This window comes from Phoca vitulina, unplaced genomic scaffold (assembly GCF_004348235.1).
Source record: "Phoca vitulina isolate PV1807 unplaced genomic scaffold, GSC_HSeal_1.0 scaffold7, whole genome shotgun sequence".
Taxonomy (NCBI): Eukaryota; Metazoa; Chordata; class Mammalia; order Carnivora; family Phocidae; genus Phoca; species Phoca vitulina.
In genome coordinates this window covers 25820726-25841621 of record NW_022589710.1, presented here as the reverse complement: position 1 = coordinate 25841621, position 20896 = coordinate 25820726, and the positions used below count along the sequence as shown (strand labels likewise).

General features: G+C 45.6%; 1 protein-coding gene across 4 annotated transcripts in view; it reads left to right on the top strand.

The window, feature by feature from the left end:
• NID2 (nidogen 2) overlaps positions 1-20896 on the top strand; it is a 58457-nt gene that overhangs the window by 25858 nt on the left and 11703 nt on the right. For all 4 annotated transcript variants that reach the window (XM_032405110.1, XM_032405111.1, XM_032405112.1 and 1 more), the window contains exons 7-13: positions 871-1071; positions 2357-2587; positions 11033-11176; positions 11895-12023; positions 12898-13041; positions 19717-19836; positions 20589-20819. In XM_032405110.1, the coding sequence (XP_032261001.1) occupies positions 871-1071; positions 2357-2587; positions 11033-11176; positions 11895-12023; positions 12898-13041; positions 19717-19836; positions 20589-20819 (1200 nt within the window). The remainder of the gene's footprint in view (positions 1-870; positions 1072-2356; positions 2588-11032; positions 11177-11894; positions 12024-12897; positions 13042-19716; positions 19837-20588; positions 20820-20896) is intronic.

The following is a 20896-nucleotide window of genomic DNA, read 5'->3' as shown; positions in this document are numbered from 1 at the left end:
GATGCACAAATGGTGATCACAGGGTATCTGAAGAGGAGTTTACTTCGTGAGTAAACTTCCTTCCTCCTCTCACCCCAACAACTCTGACCGATAATGGTACAGACCAGTGCTTCTCAGACTCTAACCTGCACACAGATCACCTGTAGCCCTTGTGAAAAGGCAGATGCTGGCTCTGTGGGCCCGGGGTGGGGTCTATGATTCTGTTTTCCTAGCAAGCTCCCCGGAGACGCTCATGCTGGTCTAAGGACCACCCTTTGATAGCAAGGGTGTAGAGGATACTTTGGGGCACTTTCCTCCCTACCTGCAAAGGCTTGTTTCCTACTGGATTTATCTTTATCACAGAGAACGTACTGAGAGAAAAGTTCTTCCCCCCACCTCCAGCTATAGACTCAAGAGCTATTCGGAGGATCTTGTTTTTCAGCAAGTTTTGAATAAAACAATCATCATCTGCATAACTTAGTAAAAGTATGCGCCAAATATTGTATGAGATATATTCTGCTAAAATATATTCATTATTTATCTGAAATTCAAATTTAACTGGGTGTCCTAAGTTTTTTTTGCTTGTTTGTTTTGTAAGTCTGGCAACCTTACAAAGAGAAGGGTCAAGATGTCCCCAGTAGCTTCTCACAGAAAACAAGCTGTTAGAAAGAGAAGCAGTGTGAAACGAGGCGGGATGAAACCTCACTGTTTAATAGAAATTTGGGGAACCGGATGAAATCAGCAGCTAATAGTACTTAGTCTTGGATATCAGATGATCTCCTTAGGCACCATCTCCAGCAGCAGTAGAAATTAAGAAGTATGCGCTGGTAATTATTCCTGGAAGATGCTACCTCATCCTAGCTCTGTGCTGAAGTCTTTCTTCCTCTCCAGGCGCTACCTTTACCCATGATATGGAAGTTACTTTCTACCCAGGAGAAGAGACGGTTCGAATCACTCAAACTGCTGAGGGACTTGACCCAGAGAACTATCTGAGCATTAAGACCAATATTCAAGGCCAGGTGCCTTACATCCCAGCAAATTTCACAGTCCACATAGCTCCCTACAAGGAGATTTACCACTACTTGGACTTAGGTATGTATAACCAATTTTGACATCTATAACATGGGGATAGTCCATATTTTACGAGATATTTGTGAGGATGATGAGTTATTACGTGGAATGTCCTTAGAACAGCGTGTGGTACATAAAAGAAGCTCAATATCCTTTTTATTACTCTTATCAAATATATAGTATAAGTGAGAGAAGTGTTGGCTGCTACACAAATGAATATCAGTATCCCCATCCCAGTATTAATGTAATGCCAGTGATAATGTAAGAAACCGCAACCTTGTCTCTGGGGGTGTGTAAGGGTTGTATAAGTACATACAGTTTTAAACCATCTGGACCACAGGAAAGTAGGGATTATTGGAATTTTTACTTGTCCTGTACCTTCGTTTCAGCCTGTTTTAAAATGAGATGCTGCACAGTGTTGTAAAATGATTTGGAGTCAGAAGATAGGAATTCACATCACGGATTTGTAGTTGAAAATATATGGGGATAAGGTCACTTACCATCTGACAGCCTATTTTCTCTTCAGAATGAGCATAAGAACACCTTTCCTCCTTGCTTTCCGTGGTTGACATGTGTCCATCCTGATGAGTTCTGGAAAACCACCCGAGTGCAAGATGCTGGCTTAGTCACAGTTGCTGTCCTGCAGCAGAGTGGTTTGCTTGGAGCTGTGCCTTTCTCCCTTCTCTGGTGTGAGAGTTGGAAGCCGGGCAGGAGACGAAGGGAGGAGAACGGGTAGTGGAGACCCAGACAGTGAACAGAACACTGGTCCGGGCTTCCGACTCCACGCTCAGACTGAGAGAAACGGCCCCTTCCTTTGCCTGAGCCCTTTGGGCTTAAGTGCAGGGTGTTGGGAGCGGTCACGACTGTGTCCTCTAGAGTGTGGACTGGTTGAAAACTTGGGGGGTAGAGTCAGGCTGACGCGTGTTCCAGTTCCAGCTCTATCACATGCTGGCCTCATGTCTTAGGCTACTTCTTGACCTCTGTAAGGCTCCCTGCACATGATCTCGAGGCCCACCTCGCTGGTATGAGGCATGAAGAAGGCCGTGCTCATAGAGCGCCTGGCGTCGCTGGCACATGGTAGCAGAATTTATTCTTTGCTAATAATGACAGCAATGACAGCACTTTGGCTTTGCATCTACTCAGATTCCCGGAATTGCCTTGCGGGTTTTCCATATAAACTCAGGAATTTCCCAAGGGAATATGCTCCAGGCATTAGGTGAAAAACCCTACAGAAAAAATCGACCCCACATGAAACTCTCTAATATTTTAAACATTTACCAGTTGGGCTGAATAATGTCTTTTGCAGCTGTGACCTCCACAAGTTCCAGAGACTACTCACTCACCTTAGGTGCCATCAACCAAACACGGTCCTACCGCATCTACCAGAACATCACTTACGAGGCCTGCAGGCACGCCCCCAGACACCCGGCCGTCCCCACCACCCAGCAGCTGAATGTGGACCGGGTCTTTGCCTTGTACACGGATGAAGAAAGGGTGCTTAGATTTGCTGTGACCAGTCAGATTGGCCCAGTTGAAGGTACGTTTCCTTCTGTTGTTTTGGGCAAAAATTGAATCTAACATTGCTTCCTTTTTGAGTCACCTCAGAATGATTCACAGAGGTTCCTAAGGGTTACTGAGGGCCAGGCTCTGTGTTAGGTGCTGAGGGTAAGGATGAATAAAACAGAGTCTTGTCTTAGAGGTGGAGACAGAGGTAGAAATGGAACTTTTAGAACAGTGTCCCTGCCAAGCGAAGGAATAGAGTACGATATGTGAAGTTGATCTGTAGGCAAACCCTGTATGTGTGCCAGTCTGTGTTGGGGAGACACCTGTGAACAAGGTGAGGCCAAGTCAGGAGGGAAAATGATGCTGACAAGTATTTGTTACAATTGTGATGAGAACAGGGTGCTATGAGCCTAGCCTGGAGGTTCAGGGAAGAGGTCCCTAGAAAGTGACATTTTTAGCTAGAACTTAAAGGAAGAGAACGATTTCACCAAGTCAAGGTAAGACAAAGAGCCAGTGCCTGGAAAAACAAAAAGAACCGCATGTAAGAAAAACCCAGGTTAACATCGTACTCAACAAGGAGAGACTGGATGCTTTCACTCTAAGATCAGGAATTAGACAAGGGTGTGTGTTCTTGCCACTTCTGTTTAGCTCTGGATTGGAAGTTTTAGCCCGGGCAATTAGGCAAGACAATAAAAAAAGGCATCCAGACTGGAGAGGAAGAAGTTCCCCTGTGATGTAATCTTATATGTAGAAAATCTAATTCATTAAACTATTAGAACTAGTAAGTTCAGCAAAGTTGCAGGATATAATTTTTGTATTTTGATCTTGTATTTCTATATAGTAACAATGAGCAAACTGAAAAGGAAATTTTAAATGATTCTGTTCCAAAAATGTTTAGGAATAAAAAAAAATTTTTAAGTATAATACTTTTACATTAAAACCTATAAAGAATTTTTGGAAAAAAAAAATTAAGACCTAAATAAAAAGAAAATTAGAAGACTGAATTCCATGTTTATGAATCAGAAGACTTAGTATTAAAATGGCACTGCTTCCTAAATTGACCTATAGATTCAACACAATCCTATTAGCTGGCTTTTTGGCAAAAACTGAGAAATTGATCCTAAAATTCAAGGAAATTTAAGGAATCCAGAATAGCCAAAACAATACTGAAAAAGAACAGAGTTGGAGGAATTCCACTTCCTGATTTCAAAACTTAGAGTAATGAAGACCATGTGGTCCTAGCATAAAAATGGATATACAGATCAATGCAGTAGAAGCGAGAATCCAGAAATAAACACAAACACATTTACAGTTTGTTGGTTTTTGACAAGCTTGCCAAAACAATTCAGTGAGGAGAGAGAATAGGTTTTTTAAACAAATGGTTCTGGAACAGCTGGATATCCACATTCTAAAGAATGATGAGGGACCTCTATCTCATACCATATGCAAAAATTAACCAGGGGCGCCTGGGTGGCTCAGTTGTTAAGCATCTGCCTTCGGCTCAGGTCATGATCCCAGTGTCCTGGGATCGAGCCCCGCATCGGGCTCTCTGCTCTACGGGAAGCCTGCTTCTCCCTCTCTCACTCCCCCTGCTTGTGTTCCTGCTCTCGCTATCTCTCTCTCTGTCAAATAAATAAAATCTTTAAAAAAAATTTAACCAAAAATGGGTCAAAGATGCTAATATAATTTAGCTAAAATTTTAGAAAAAATATAGGTGTGAATTTTTGTGACTCTGCATTTGGCAATGGCTTCTTTAGAGAGGATACTAAAAGCATAAGCAACAAAGGAAAAATTGGGTGTCATCAAAATTAAAAACTTGTGCTTTGGAGGATATTATCAACAAAGTGAACATACAACCCACAGAATGGGATAAAATATTTGAAAATCCTATACTTTTTAAAAGATTTGATTTATCTGTTTGAGAGAGAGAGAACACAAGCAGGGGGAGCTGCAGAGGGAGAGAGAGAAGCAGATTCCCCACTGAGCAGGGAGCCTGATGCAGGGCTCAATCCCAGAACCCTGGGATCACCTGAGCCAAAAGCAGATGCTTAACCTACTGAGCCACCCAGGAGCCCCTGAAAATCCTTTATTTAATAAGAGACTTGTATCTAGAATATATGAAGAACTCTTACAACACAATAAAAAGAAATTTGGACAGAACATTTTGTCAGAAGATAAACACCCAAAGCACATGAGAAGATGCTCAATATCATTAGTCATCAGGGAAATGCAAGCACAATCAAAACCATAATGATGCTGCTTTACATGCATGTGGACAGCTACAATAAAAAACAGATAATAACAAGTATTGGTGAAGATGTGGAGAAACTGAAATCCTCATACACTGCTGGCAGGAGTATAAAATGGTATACCTACTGTGGAAAACAGTCCAGTTTCTCAAAGTTAAACACAGAGTTACCACTTGAACAATTCCACTCCTAGCTATATAACCAAGAGAAATGAAAGTTTATGTCCCCACAAAAACTTGGACACAAATATTCATGGCAGCATTATACAGAATAGCCAAAAGGTAGGAACAACCCAAATGTCCATCAGTTGATGAATGGATTTTTAAAATGTCCTGTATCCATATAGTGGAATATTATCAACACATAAAAAAGGAATGAAATACTGATGGGAATGAATTTTGAAAATATGCTGAGTGAAGGTAACTGTCACAAAGGACAACATTTTGATTCTATCTAATGAAATATCCAAAAGAGGCAAATCCACAAAAACAGTAGATTAGTGGTTGCGTCGGGCTGGGGCATAATAGGAGGGTAAGGAGTGGATAGCCAAAGGATGCAAGTTTCTTTTGTGGGGGGATTAAAATGTTTTAAAATTGATTGTGGTGATGGTTGCGTAACTGTAAACATACTAAAAAACATTGAATTGTGTACTTTAGATGCGGGAATTATATGGTTTGTGAGTTCTATCTTAACTGGAAAAAAAAAATAGCTGTAGGGGGAAAAAAAACCAAAGCAGTGTTTCTCAAGCTTCAGTTAGAATTAACCACAACTGTGAAGCTTGATAAACATGATGGTAAAAATGTTCTAGGCTTATGAAGCATTAAGGACGTGAGTAACCCGAAATACACATTGCTAAGCGAAAGACGCCAGTCTGAAGAACGCTACCTTGGTGTGATTCCAACTACAGTTGACCCTTGAACAGCATGGGTTTGAACTGGGCAGGTTTACTCATATGTGGGGTTTTTTTCAATACAGTACTGAACATGTATTTTCTTACGATTTTCTTTAGCTTACTTTATTATAAGAATACAGTATATAATATACAAAATATGTGTTATTGGTAAAGCTTTTGGTCAACAGTAGGCTATTAGTTTTGGGGGGGTCAAGAGTTATACAGATTTTCAACTATGTAGGGGGTCAGCACCCCTATCCCCCACGTTGTTCAAGGGTCAACTGTATATAACATTCTAGGAAAAGTGAAACTACAGAGAATAAAAAGATCCGTGGTTAGCAGGAGTTCAGGGGGAGGGAGATGGGGTGAATGGGGAGAGCATGGGATTTTTAGGACAGTGAAGCTATTACCCAAACCTACAACTGCATGACACAAAGAGTGAGCCCTAATGTAAACTAGAGATTTTAGGTAATACTATATCCATATTGGTTTATCAGTTATAAATGTACCACAGTAATACAAGAAGCTAATGAACTGCAAACTGGAGAAAGGGGAGGGTATGGAACCTTTACTTACTGCTCAGTTTTTCTGTAAACCTAAAACTATTCTTTAAAAATAAATTTTGATTAAAAAAATAAAAAATGTTTAGGCGAGCCAGAAGATGAGCTTACCAAGTCCGGGAACCCCTAGCAGGTAGGAAATTGTCAGATGGAAGGGACCTTTTATTTATTTTTCTAAAGGTTTTATTTATTTGAGAGAGAGCAAGAACAGAGGGAGAGGGAGAAGCAGACTCCCCGCTGAGCAGGGAGCCCGATGTGGGGCTTGACCCCAGGACCCTGAGATCATGACCTGAGCCGAAGGCAGATGCTTAACTGACTAAACCACCCAGGTGCCTGAAAGGGACGGTTTAATTCTGAAAGCCAGTAGCTAGTGCTTTCCCCTAGAATGCGAGGGGCACAGGAGGAGAACAGAGAGGGTCTCCCACATGTGGCTCCTTATTGATACCGCTGAGGCCGGAATTGGTGTCTCTGAGAGCTGATTCTAGGACTCAGCATTGGAGGGGAGGGCTCCGGAAGCCTCCTCACGCTCAAGGTGCAACGGTCACTTCAGCAATAGGATACCGAGATTAAGGCCAGAGGGCTGGACTCTTCAAGGATGCAGAGATGACTTGAAAGGAGAATCTGGAGTTTGCTGGTGCGGGGTGGGTGGGCAGTTTGGTTTTAGGAAACTTGCTTGGGGGTGCAGGCATTGGGAGCCCAAGCATTATAAGGTGTTGAATTAATAGCATGAAAATGTCAGTTGATTTTAGAGAAACGTGTATCGGAAGAAGGGAAAAGATTATTGCCTCTTTCTCAAAAGATTTGAACAAAAACAAAGGAAAACCTCCTTCTGCCCTTTGCTGGGTGTAAGGTGTCTGATGTGTAAAAACCAATAGTTAGCAGAGGAGCCTCCCAGGCCAAGGAATCCTGCTCCGATTCTAGAAATATGTAGGGAAAAGATCAATCCCTGGGTGTACTTTTCCTGGAGACCGACCAGATGGGAGTAACAGAAAGAACGCCAGCAAACTATCAGGTACCAGGCTGCTAATTTGTCTTTAGAACTTTATGTGATTTTCCCTTCCACGCAAGTCAAAGCCTAACAATAGCAAAGGATAGTTTACTTGGTGCCAAGCCCTGTTCTGAGTACTTAGTCCCACACAACCCCCTGCCCAGTAGGGGGATCATCAGCCCCCATTTTATAGAGACTTGCCCAGTTGCAGCTACAAGGCGGCCAGCTGGGACCCAATCCCGGGCACCAGCTCCAGAGCCCACCCCCGTCCCTCGCCTGGCCCTGCTTTCCCACATGGACTCTACTGGCCTCAGGACGCCTCAAAATTTGGGCCGAATTGCAAGAGGGAATGTGTGTTTTAACCCTGTGTGTCTGCACCTTATTGCATCCACCCCTATAGAAAACTGCAATATGGGTTATGCTCCCTGAATAGGAGAAAAACGGGGGCAAAAGAAAACAAATGACAAAATCCTTCCCCCCGCCCCCCCTGCACCCCCCCCCCCCCCTGCACCCCCTTTTCCCCTGCCCTCCATGCACAGCATTATCATCTTGAGTGTTTCCGTCTCTCCAGAGGGAATGACGGTCCGGCTGGAACGTCTGGGACACAGCGTGGCCGCCCCAGCCGACGTGGGCGCCCGTGGCTTCCCAGGGCCGGGGAGGCTGTGCCGTCGGGGCTGCGTCCGCCTGGTGAGCCATCAGAGCCCGGGGCCTGGCCCAGCCGCAGCCCCCGCACCTCGCCCAGTGTTTGCGCTTCAGGTGTGGGTCGGCCCTCCTGGGCTCCTAGAACCGGACCCCTTGGCGCCCACTTCAGGGCTCTTTCTGGCAAGTTGAGGAGACTGGGCAGAGGGCCACGCAGGGAAGCGGAACGGACTGTTCCTTGAAGGAAAACCGCTCTTCTCTTGATTAAATGAGTAAATTAGTTCCAGCTCTCCTGTCAGAGAGTCAGGCTGTTGGAGAGGGTGAGGGCGAACTAGAACTCGTCGTGAGGAGGATCCCGTTGTTCGTGCTGCAATAGGGAGAACGGGAACATGCCAGAGAGCATGCAGAGCCAGGTGGTTTTAGGAATGTATTTTTAAAACAAGGGTTTTGGAAACCGAATTCCGTGAACAGGGCCTGTGCTCAGAGGGGCTGTACGCTGGTTTAATGCTCTGCTGCTGTCCTCTTGAAACTCTTAATTTTTGAGCAAGGGGCTCCACATTTTCCTCTTGCACTGGGCTCTGTGAATTATGTGGCCTGCCGAGTCAGTGAAGCATATTTTAAATCAGTGTCCTGTAATTATGGACATTTCTTTTCCCCTCAGTTTCAGGTAGGCCAGGGTATTCCATACAAGTCTGAAAGTCAGCTTTTGGACTGCATTTTTTGCATGCCTAGCTGGGTGGTAAGCTTTTGACATCTCTGCATACTTACTAATCTTTGCCAGAATGTGCCACAGTGCAAATTGGATGCTGGGAAGTACGGAGCAAGAAGGTTAAGCGTTAGTATTTACAAATTAAATCATTTCAAAGCTCACTTCCCCCTTTGGCTGGGTAGGCCAGGCATTTTATACAGAATCTTCTCCTAAAATGGAGAAATAAGAATTGTCTTGCATCAGGCCTTCCGTGAGGACATGACCCTATTGTTCTTAACTATAGCCATGCTGGGGACTGTCTCAGGAACTTGGTCCGTACAACCCCGTAACCCCAGCATTGTGTTTCCGTCCTGTCCACCAAGAGGTGCGGAGGGAAGAACGAGGGATGTGCAAGGTGTCTGCTTGCTATCTGGAGCTAGGCTCACATTGACATCCTTAAGTTCATCAGGTTTAAAAAGTGCCGGAGCCATTTATTGGTCCTTTTCTCTTGGCAAAGATTCTGTAACCTAGTCCAGCCAGCAGCATTGCAGCAATCCAAGGATAAACCCGTGGCCCTCCTTTTTTTCTTTTTAGGCCATAATATGAGAATAAGGATATTCTCCTGCAGGAGCACATGGTGGGGGTGTCTTCTAAGGCAATGGGAGGAATTTACCAGAATGCAGGGAGGTCCCTTCGGAGACTCAGCCAAGGCACCCCAGTTCACAGCAGACTAACACAGAATAGCGGGAGGCTCCACGTGGGTAGTGGGGCAAGCTGTGGGGAGGTGGCTGGACATCCTGAAGGACAGGGAGGGCGTCCAGTCTGACACAGGTGACAGCAGCAAGCACTTGGGTCTAGACTGGGAGTTACATAGGCAAGGCCCACCTGCCTGAGGTAAGAGGGGTGAGGAGATGTGGGTGAGCTAGAGAGAAATGAGAGGGAATCCAGGAGGAAGTGGTACCAGGAAGTTAAGGTAGGTGGTACTGCCACTGTGTCTACTGATGCCAAGATGCTGGTCCCTGGAGCCGTGAGAGCGAGGCAGGACTTGGGTTGTGCTGAGCTGGCCGTCAAGACAGGGACTCCGGCACTGGCCGAAATCCAAGGCAGAAGCTCAAGTTATGACTTAGACGAAGCCCCACTGGTAGCTGGGATGGCTTGACGTGAAGCCTGGGAGGTTTGGGTGAAGCTCCTGAAACCTTTGAGATCTAAGACCAGAATTAATTCTTGGGACTGAGACAAAGCTGAAACCAAGTGAGGACGAGCCAGGGGTGCCACTGAGGAGGAAGAAGGAACGTCGCCCCTAGGGACTGGGTAAGCCTGCCCACGGGGGGAATTGCCACTCATATATATCATGTCAGGGTTTCTTTATTTTCTTCAGTTTTAGCAGATATAATCCTTATCTTTATTCCTGTTTTACACCTGAGGAATCAGAGGAGTGAATGGAACTGCCCAGAGTTAATGGACTCATTGTGTCTGGGGTTCTTTCCTACATCATCTCTGCGCCCTCGGCTTAGCTAACTGTATGAAGTTCCTTCGGTGGTGGCCGTAGCAAAGTGGTGCAAAGCACAGCCAGCCTGGCTTTTTATCCCTGCTCTGTCCACCTCTTCTGACTGTGTGACTTTTGCCAGGTTACTTGGCCTCTGTGTGCTATAGGAAAAATGAAGATAGTAATACCTTCCTCACAAGTGCAGTCGTGAGGATTTAAAGGGATGGTATATATAAAGGTTTTAGAACAGTGCCTGGCAAATAGGGTTGCAATAAGCATTACTACTGTGCTCTATCCAGAAGCAAAACTCTTTAGGGAAGATTTCAGATGTTAAGTATTATCACGACCTAGTGGATGGATGGATCTGTGGCAAGGTTAATCCTAAAAAGTAAATACTGCAAAAATCATCCCTCTTTAGTCTTCCAAACCTTAAAAAAGGCAAGATTTTTCCAGTAATTAAATTTTGACCTAGGAAATAGTGAATTTTAGTGAGAGACTGCCCAGTTTAGAGGCAGAAATTTGGGGTGTGAGTTCTTGCTGTACCGTTTCCTGGCTTTGTGAGCTGGGGCAATTTTTCCAATGTCTCTCAATTATCTGTGAAAATTACCAATCATGGGGATGACAGCCCACCTCACAAAGTCATCCTGAGAATCACACGAGGTGATCGAGTGAGAGCACTTGACGATAAAATTATGCCATGTGATGTTTTTATTCCCTGGGCACAAGCCTACTGTAAGCAAGAAAATGTTAGTTGTCTGTAGGGTAGGCAAGAGGAGGCCATTCTGGAATTTAATACTGCAATTTAAATAATCTAGCCCAGCTTGGGGTATTAAAAATTTAGCAAGGTCGCCAGGCGCGCCCCCAAACAGATGAGTATGTGGGCCGTCCCGAGGAGTCCTCGATCTCCCATTGGCGCCGTTCTCTTTATAACAACCAGATTGTGCTTGTGTGATCTATTTCCTCTCTACTCATTGCAGGGGACTCAGACCCCATCCGTGTGAATCCTTGCTACGATGGGAGACACACATGTGACACGAGGGCTCGTTGCCACCCGGGGGCAGGGGTAGACTACACCTGCAAGTGTGTCTCTGGGTATCAGGGAGACGGACGCAGTTGTGTGGGTAAGTTGTATGCGCCCTGTTTGTTCACGGGGTCCTCCAGCTCTGTGTTAACAGAAGACCAGCGTGTCTGCTTAAGGATCTCTACTGATGCACGAGACACGTTTAGCAGCTGTTAATCTAAATGCTCTTATTTCAACACTAAAGCATATTCTGGTTAGAGTTGAGAGGATAGTTTGGAGGTGGGTATTTGGGGCTGGGACTGGGAAAAGAAGACATGTATTTGCAATTCCTGCATATTTCGAGTTCTCAAGTTTGGTCATTTTAACCCTGTAGTAAGTATTTCTTGTATTTATGAAAACATATGTTTTCTGGTTATCTTTAGGTTTCAGACCTTGTGTTCCTTTCACCCATGACATCCCCACAAGCCACAGAAATTTCTTTACATTTCTAAAAGAAAAATTGTTAGTGTGTTTTTCTTTTAAATGTTGAGTGGGTTTTATTTTTTACTGTTTAAAGAATTCTCAGAATATTCAAATATTTTCCCTGTTACTTATATACTTGAATGACTTGAGATAAAGATTATCTGAAGGTTATCCTGCAACATGCATTCATATCTGATGCTTAGAAATACTACGTTTTGACATATTTCCCCCCCCCCCCCACTAATTTATTTGTTCTGTTGGAGCATCATGGCAGCGAGAAAACATGGGGTTTTCAGACCTGCCACTTGGGGAACCCTTGATTTAAGCAGTGCCTTTCTGTCCTTATTTCTTCTTAGATGTAAATGAGTGTGCCACCGGCTTCCATCGCTGTGGCCCCAACTCCGTGTGTATCAACTTGCCGGGAAGCTACAGGTGTGAGTGTCGGAGTGGTTACGAGTTTGCAGATGACCGGCGCACTTGCATCTGTGAGTGTTAAGGCGCTTCTCTTTTTGGCCAAAATGGCGTTGAATCTTGTTCTCTGATTCATTAATGTTTCCACTCTGACCTACAGAAGTTCTGCCATGTGGTTTTAGAAAACCGTTAACGTTGAAATAACCCGAAGCTATGGATCAGTTCAGCCCTGTGTTGTTGTTGTTTTCCTCTAAATAGATACTTTTGGTGTTGAGTTATTGAAAGGTGTTCCCCCAGTTGGGATTCCCATGTGTCTTGGTATTTGGCCAAATCATGTTGCAAGACTATGAACCTCTAATACCACCAGTTCTAGATAGAAGTAAAATATTTCTCAAATTTAAATGGAATGGATTATAATTCAAAGATGCTTGTTCCACGTGCCCAGGTGTAGAACACCCTCTGTAATAGAGCTCTTTCTAGGGTAAAGAAAAAGAAAAAGACATCTTTGGACCTAAAAGTAGATCCAAAAGAACTAGGATTCCAGATTCATCCCATTGGTAGAGCCAGATGATAATAGAGAAAATACACTTTTTAACCCAGTAAGATGAAAAAGTAGCCATGATCATAGAAACTGTGTGTGTGTGTGTGTGTGTGTGTGTGTAGTTCTGGTGAGTTATAAACTTTAATCAAGGACTATTTTAATGACCGATCTCCATATCTAGTGTTTTAACCACAAACCCAGAGCAGCGCTTCTCAAACTTTAATATGCATACAAGCCATCTAGGGATCTTGTTCGAAGTCAGATTCTGATTTGCTGGCTCTGGGATGGGGCCTTCGAAGCCCTCAGATGTCCTGATGTCATTGGTGTGGGGATCACACTGTGAGGATCAAGTCTCACCCATTCGCAGGCCTGAACTCTTGGACGTCCTTGCCTTCTTCTCTTTTCAGTGCTCACCCCACCTCCCAACCCCTGTGAGGATGGCAGCCATTCCTGTGCTCCTGCTGGCCAGGCCCGGTGCATTTACCACGGAGGCGGCACGTTCAGCTGCGCCTGCCTGCCTGGTTACACGGGCAATGGGCACCAGTGTAGTGGTGAGTACCTGTGGGTTGTCAGCCTCAGTGACTCTGGAAAGTCGCCTTGGATGCAACACCCCCACATAGCCAGAACCTTTCTCAGAAGGACCTCTGCCTTGCTTGACTCACGCAGCCTTGGACTTGTCTAAAGAGCAAAAGAAAAGCTGTCCTTTGAGTCGAAAAGCGGAGCCAAGGGTGATTTCCCTTGGACTAGACTGTTGAGCATATATGGTTGTCCTTGGTGGAGACGTCCCTGGAGCACTAGGAAGCCACTGGCAGCTTGTAACCTCCTGTTCCTGGGAGCTACTGTAGGCTGGAGGAACTTTGGGAAAGCCCACTCACCTGTTGGGAGGTCTCCATCCTTCAGTCTCTGGTTAATGGCTTAATCTGGCACTTCCAGTCATGCCTGACTTTTGGTTGCTATCCCACTGGTCGAAGTGGCATTTTAAGCAATCTCTAAACATACATGCAATGCTTTCTCTCTCATTTTTTCCCCTCCCTCCTCTCCCCGGAGAGAGGGGGAGGGGGAGAGAGAGAAAGAACTCTACCGTTCTGAAAGAACAGTAATGCATACCTAAGCACTCACAACTTTTCTCCCGGAAATCTAAAGATGTTTAAGATGGTTAAGGCTTGATACAGTATTTAATAAAATCACTAAACTGGAATGTGGACTGTTAAAATTTAACCTGGTTAAATAGTAATAATGATGCGAGACATTGTTACAAAAGTGGGTATAATTCTCTGGGTATATATGTTCATGAAACCGGGATTAGTAGTACTTTAATACAGAGATTATTTAGCAAATCTGCATAATCCACTAAAGGTTTTCAAAATGTATCCAGTGACATGATGGAATTGAAACTCAATTTCATGCTGTCAGTAATACCCCCAAATTATGGGAAAATGAGACACTGGGAGAGAATGGTGGGGAGAGGATCTGTTTGGAGATTATGAACCCGAAACATAGGCTTTCCCCCCTTCTCTTCAAATTGCTGCTTGCATGGGCCAGGCCACCCTACACCTGGGCACCCTGAGTTGATTTGCCAGAACAGCTGTGTAACTCCTGGGAGTTTTACAGCAGCTTAAATAGCACGCCGCCCCCCCCCCCGCCCCCACCCCGCCTTTTACCAAATGTTGGCTTCTCATCCTCCTCCCATTCCTCCTCCCTTCGGTTTCCTTGGAGAGGCCGCCTGAACCAGCAGACGGAAGCCATATGTTATGGACAGAACAAATGTGTCCGGGCAGCCAGCCGTGCTCTCCTTCCCAGATGTGACGGGCCATTTGGTATTGTCTGAACTGGCTCTTTAATGTTTCCACGTCTGTTGTACAGAAGCTGTGCTGTAGGGTTTTCTTAAAAACACAGTTTATACTGAAATGACCCAAAGCGGTGGCTCAGTTCAGCCCTGTTTTCTTTTTTTCTTTTTTTCCCTCCTAAAAACACCCCCCTGCTTTAGAGCTCGAGTGTTTCTCCAGTTAGACCGAGGTAGATTTGGAATTCACAGATGCTTCTCTCACTTGACCAGCCCAAGAGCTCCATCTGTCATAGGACTCTCCAGAGAGAGGGGAGCCTCCACAGGTGTGCGGGTCAAGGTGTGAGGTGCCCTAACTCCTCATTGTTCTGTTATTTCTTACAGTGGGAATAATATTTTTTCCACTCTCATGGAACTTTGTCATTCAGTTTCTTTTCTTTCTTTCTTTTTTTTTTTTTTAAAGATTTTGAGATGAGAGAAAGAGTGTGTGCATGTGTGTGCATGGGTGGGGGGGCAGAGGGAGAAGGAGAAGGAGGCTTCCCGCTGAGCAGGGAGCCCGATGCAGGGCTTGATCCCAGGACCCTGGGACCATGACCTGAGCCGAAGGCAGGTGCTTAACCAACTGAGCCACCCAGGCACCACTGTCATTCAGTTTCATTTAACACACTACTGGCTCTAAGAAATGAGACTACATGGAGAATCAAAATCTTGTCAGAATTTCATATTTAAACATCTGGCTGCTCGGGACAGCAGAGATAGTGCTTTCAAGGTATTTAACTCCTCAGGTCTTTGGTTTAAAGCTAACAAGTTGAAATTAGTTGCAGCCTAGATGTGATGAGTGTTAATAATCAATGTTAATTGAGTTAGATGTTTCTTGCCCTAATCCCTTCTGAATCATTCTCTTTTCCTTCTTTTAACTTCTACTTGTCCTGTAAGACTTTAATTACCTTTGGGGTCATATTAGGACCCTGAAATTGGCCATTTTTCCAAGTTGAGGACTTTGGAATAATGCCATTCATTGTTATTACTGCCTTCTTGCTGATTTCTGCCATTTTTAATTGTCCCTATTCAATCTCTGCTTCTCTACTTTTGGGATTTTCTCTGGAACCCACAAACTTGAAAACATGCCAAACCCATCAGTTGCCTCCCTAGTGTATTAGTTATCTATTGCTGCATAACAAATTACCCCCAAGTATGGCAGCTTAAAACAATACACATTTATTGTCTATAGGTCAAGGGCCTGGGAATGGCTTAGTTTGGTCCTCTGCTTTAAAGGATCCTACAAGGCTGCAACAAGGGGTATGGTAGACTTGGGATCTCATCTAAAGGCCTAACTGGAGAAAGATCCTCACATGGTTACTGGCAGGATTCAGTTCCTTGAAGACAGAGAGCCTCGGGTCCTTGCTAGCTATTGCCAGGAGGTACCTTCAGCTTCTTGACACACAGACCTTGAACAAAGTAGCTTACTTCCTCAAAGCCAGTAGCAGAAAGTCTGCGAGCAAAGTGGAAGTTAGATGCAAGTTACTCAAGGGAAGGAGATTACACAAGGTTACAAATACTAGGAGGGAGGGATCTTTGGGGTTCCTTAGAGGCTGCCTCCCAAAATCAGTTGCCATTTAAGCTTTTCAGACTGGAAGAATAGAGAATGAATAGTCATTTTCCTAAAGACCTATGCCATGCCTAAACCGGTCTGGGCTAATCATGAAGGCGACTTGCAGGATAAGTATGTAAGTGTGTGTGTGTGTGTGTGTGTGTATGCACATATTTAAAGGCATGCCACAGTGTGCATGTGTCTCTGACCACAGAGAGAGAAAAAAGAGCAAAACGAGAAAAACAGAGATAAAGGCTCTATTTTGTGGAAAGTGTGCATTCTTGAAGCACACATATTTTTCTTTCCTCCATTAAAGTAGCAATAAAAGGGTGTGGGGGTTTGCTCTAGCCAGTTGGTCAAAAACTGAGTTCCCTGGAGAGACTGGACTTGGCTTTGGGCTCTCAGTCTAGTCTGAGTCACCAGCAGGAATTACTTTTACCCGAGTAGAGTTAAATCTTTTCCAGCTTCCCTCAATCAACCCCGATTTCAATGGTTTCAGGGTTGATTTCAACCTTGTATTGGAGTGAGCCAATGTTTCTCAGGCCTGTTGGTCCTCCTAGATCTTGGTGACTTTGCTAGGTGCAAAAACAGATTGTCTTGAGTTAGGATCTTTCCAGGGAGGAGCAAGTGTGAGTTGAACAGGTGGGCTGTCGCTCAGAGCCCTGACTGCTCAGGAGGGACATGAGAAGAGGTATGTGGAGTAGTCTTTCTCAGGTCTCCTGTTCTAAGAATGCAGAGGTTAGGTAAGGTATGGTAAAGTCGGTGCAGCCGCAGCGGAAGAGAGCAGGGCTTGAAAGGAAGGAGTTTCTTACACTCATGGGTCCCAGAGAAAGGGTCACCGCATACCACACCAGGGCGCAACCAGCCGGGTGCTTGATTGAATAGGTGGGGAATGAGAACTTGTGGGCAGAAGCCTTTACTGGGGTCTGGAAATTTCACTGGATGGTGTGGAAGCAAAGGGGGTGGGGTGGGATGGGTTGGGGGGAGCTGGAATCTGGTAATCCAGTGCCTGGGTTTGTTTCAAAGGGACTTCACCTGGTTTTGGGTGTGGGCAGAAGGAGGGCAGTGACAAGAGTGTTGAAACACCGAAGTATGAATTCAAAATGGAGGATTTTAACAAATTTTCCATACAGGTTTTTTTGTTCTGTTTTGTTCTTTTTACCAGTTTAATAGGTAATAGAATGGAGAATTATGCTGAGATGAAGCCATGTTTCATCATCTGAATAGCAAAGGAGCTCTACTATGCCTTGAACTTTGTTGTCTTGACCTCAGTATCCTGACAGCTCCTAAAGACCCCTGGCATTGATAAGCATCAACGGCAGCCCCCTCCCCCGGTGGTACAAGGAGTTTCTCCCTTGCCAAGGGGCTGAAAGTCTTTCCATGCTTTCTGTCCTGACACCTGACATCCTGTGACATAGGGAGGAGCTCCCCTTCTTTACTCAAAAGCTCCAGTTCCCTCCAAACCCCCCGCAGTGTTAGCACTCCTGAGGAGGAGTCCTAGCCTGCTCTGAGCTCAGGCCCTGGAGTGGCTGACAGGATTATCTTCTGTCATGGTGGGAGGTCTGTCTTTCAAGGAGGCATCAAGGACTGTGCTTCGGGGAGACTTAACCTCCTCCAGCCTTTAGGGGACGGGGGCTCCCCACTTGTAATGCTTTCCATCTCCCAGTTGGTCATTTATACCCATTACTACACCCCCCCCCCGTAACTCTCGTATCTGTGGGGAGGATACCTGCTCTTTCACTCTGATCAGAACTCCTAGGCCATAGGCTTTCTGAACATGAGTTAACTTGGTAGCTCTGGGGCGTCCCCTCTCTCTGAGTTCAAAAATAATCTCAAGAAACTGATCCCTGGGTTCTAGAATTAGGCCCTGTGTCTCAGGAATTCCTGCTTCCTGTCATTGCCTGGGGTTCCTGTTAGCATGAGAAGTACTTTTAGCATATGTATTATGAATAGCTTTAACTTCCTGCATTTACTTTCCTGCTGGATGTTCATTTTTACAGCTTTGGTTTCACAGCGTTTTGCAGGCCCAGGGAGCTGGATGGCCACCGGCTTCACCCAGCTAGGTACTGGGGTTGTCCTTCTGAAGAGACAAGAGCCAAATTCAGGGATAATTAAATATGACAATAGAGAACCCGTATTGATTAGATCAGATATAGGGTTTTTGTTGTGATTGGTTAACTGAGGAGCTAACCAGAAAACCTGGTTTGTTTCTGACTTTGCAGATGAATGTATAACTACTTTCCCACCTTTGTAGGTGGACAGGAAGGTAACCAGGGAGGCCAGCTGCTCATCTGGGCAGAGCCTCTCTGGGTGGCATTGAACTTGGTTATGTCAAGCATTCAGGATTCTTTTGGACTTAAGGGAGCTCATTTATTTTGACCAGACTTCCCCAAGACTGAGGACACACAGAATGTGAATTTGCTAATTACAGTGTAAGAGATTCCTCTCCTGTGAACAGACATCTGGGTTTCACATCCAGCATGTCCGCTCACCAGTACCTGGGAAAGGAGCTGAGCCATGGGAAGGGGGCTCGGTGAGAGCGTGGTCATAACAAGGCTGGTACCGACAGCCCTAGAGCAGATTTCATCAGGTGCCTGGGAGGCCGGGCAAGGAGCCACCTCTGTCCCCAGCCAATTCACATCACATTCAGGCTGTCATCCTGGCGGGCTGTAGCGAATGGATGCAATGTGCTTCTGGGACTTCTAGGTTTCACACTGATCATCCCAACCCACATTTTTTCCTATTCACACATTTTTAAATCATTTTTGGGGTATCTTTGTGGAAGCGACTGCTTTCTTTTATTTTCAGTCGAGACTTGATCAGACCTACACCCTTTATCTTCCTTTTACTCTGGAAGACTTCCTGTCTTTGCAGATAGCTTAATCATGGGCCATTGCTTTTGTTTTATGTATTTTTTTAAGAATTCTTTTTTAAATTTTGAAGTAATCTCTACACCCAACGTGGGGCTCGCACTCACAGCTCCGAGATCAAGAGTCGTATGCTCCACCAGGCACCCCTGGCCATTGGTTTTAATAGTCTGACTCTCAGAGGTTTTTTGTGGGGAGAGGGAGGAGAGCCTTGCTACTGTCAGCCCATGCTGATTGCAGTAAATAAAAGGACTATAAGCCGGCGTTTGAAGTTCCGGGATGCTGCAGTTTTGAGAATTATGAAAATCTTCTGGTACCGTGTGGAGGGGGGGGGGTGCTGAATTGTTGACACTGATAATCCTAACAAATTTAGATTTTTTTATGTGTTGTTTCAAAACTTGTGATATTTTTCTTACACTTTTCTATTTCTTCTAAAGGTAGAAAGTAGAGAAAATTTCTGATTGATTGGGCATTGTAGATAGTAGGACTCTGATTGCATGAGACTGAACGTGCTTCTACCTTAGTTGAAAAAGCCCTGGGAGCCTCTTCTGGCTGCTTTGCATCTGCATCTCGATGCTAGAGGGACAGCGAGCCAGCAGTGCAAGAACAAAGCCATTGTTACACACATTCACTGCTGCGGGACGGACAGGAAGTGAATGATTTACAGTCTAAAGGCTAGTTCAAAGGTGATGACTTCCTGGAATTCACTGTGGATGAAAGATGCTCTAGAAATACACTGCAGGATATTTTTTTTCTGGAAGTGACCACATTGCACATTAACTCCCGTGTCCCTCAACTTTGTACATTAAGCTTGCCTTTAGCTGTCATCATATCCCTGCTCATGCCCAGAGGTCTTCTGAGGTTGACCCCTTGCCGTTGACCCACGTGTACTAAGGCCGTGTAGTAGCCCCGATTGTGTTCAGTGAAGTCATGCTGTTCCTTCCTCCCTCCCCCCACCCCCTCATCCCTGTTCCTGCCTCCACAGATGTCGATGAATGCTCGGAAAACAGATGTCACCCCTCGGCTACCTGCTACAATGCCCCAGGCTCCTTCTCCTGCCGATGCCACCCTGGCTACCATGGGGATGGACTTCAGTGCACACCAGGTAAGGTTTGGAGAGCCAGGCAAGGCACAGAAAACCCTGACTCCTTCAGTGCGATTTTTCTACAGCCTTCAGTCCACTCCTATTGGAGACCAAGGCTTCTCCTGTTCCCTCTAGCTGCCTAGTTTACTGAGAGCTCACTGGTTATTAGCGTTCTGGGAGGCCAGGAGTATGACCCATCCGTTGTCCTACCTAGCGTCCCACCAGTTGTGGTCAGCTCCCTTCGTGATGGGCTTTGCCTCAGTAAGTGTGATTGAGATGAAGTACTGAGATCAAGCTTACTAAACGTATGCACTAGTGAGTTGGTAGTCAGCCCCCATGACTATTCTAGGGCGTCTTGGCCAGCACGGTGCAATCTAGTGATTGCCATTGACTCGGAGCTTCTCAGACTTAAATTCTGGACTTCAGGGGCTGAACAGAGTTTTACTTATTTTCTCCCAAGTCTCTTGGGATGTTTGGACAGAAGCCATGGGTGTTTCTTCATTTTACCCCGACAGCGGTGGGGAGTCAGCTCAGGACAGGGTGAACTGTGAGAATCAGGGAGAAATTAGGGAGATAGTGACAGAACTAAAAGAATCCAGGAGTTCAAAATCTCAGTGCCTTGCTCTTTTTCCCATGCGATGCTATCATCCAAGTATACAGAGGGAAAAACAAAAAACCCCTCGGATAGGAGCTTTGAAGTTAGCTGGTAAAAGTGGATGGGTTGCAGTCTTTTATTCATCCTTTGTACATCTCCTTTACCCCGGCCTCGGAAGACCCCTCCTCAGGGCTGAAGCCCTGCGAACAGCAGCAGCACCACGCGCAGGCTCAGCACACCTCTACCGGCAGCCGGCTGCACATTCCCCAGTGCGATGAGCAGGGTCGCTTCCTGCCACTGCAGTGTCACGGCATGACCGGCTTCTGCTGGTGCGTGGACCCCGACGGCCGCGAAGTCCCCGGCACGCGGACTCCCCCCGGCTCCATGCCGCCGCGCTGCGGACCACCAGGTGAGCCAGTCAGGGAAGAGAACCGCTTCCAGCCTCAGCCTGGGGCTCCAGAAGCAGAACGGTGCTGACCGGGGGGG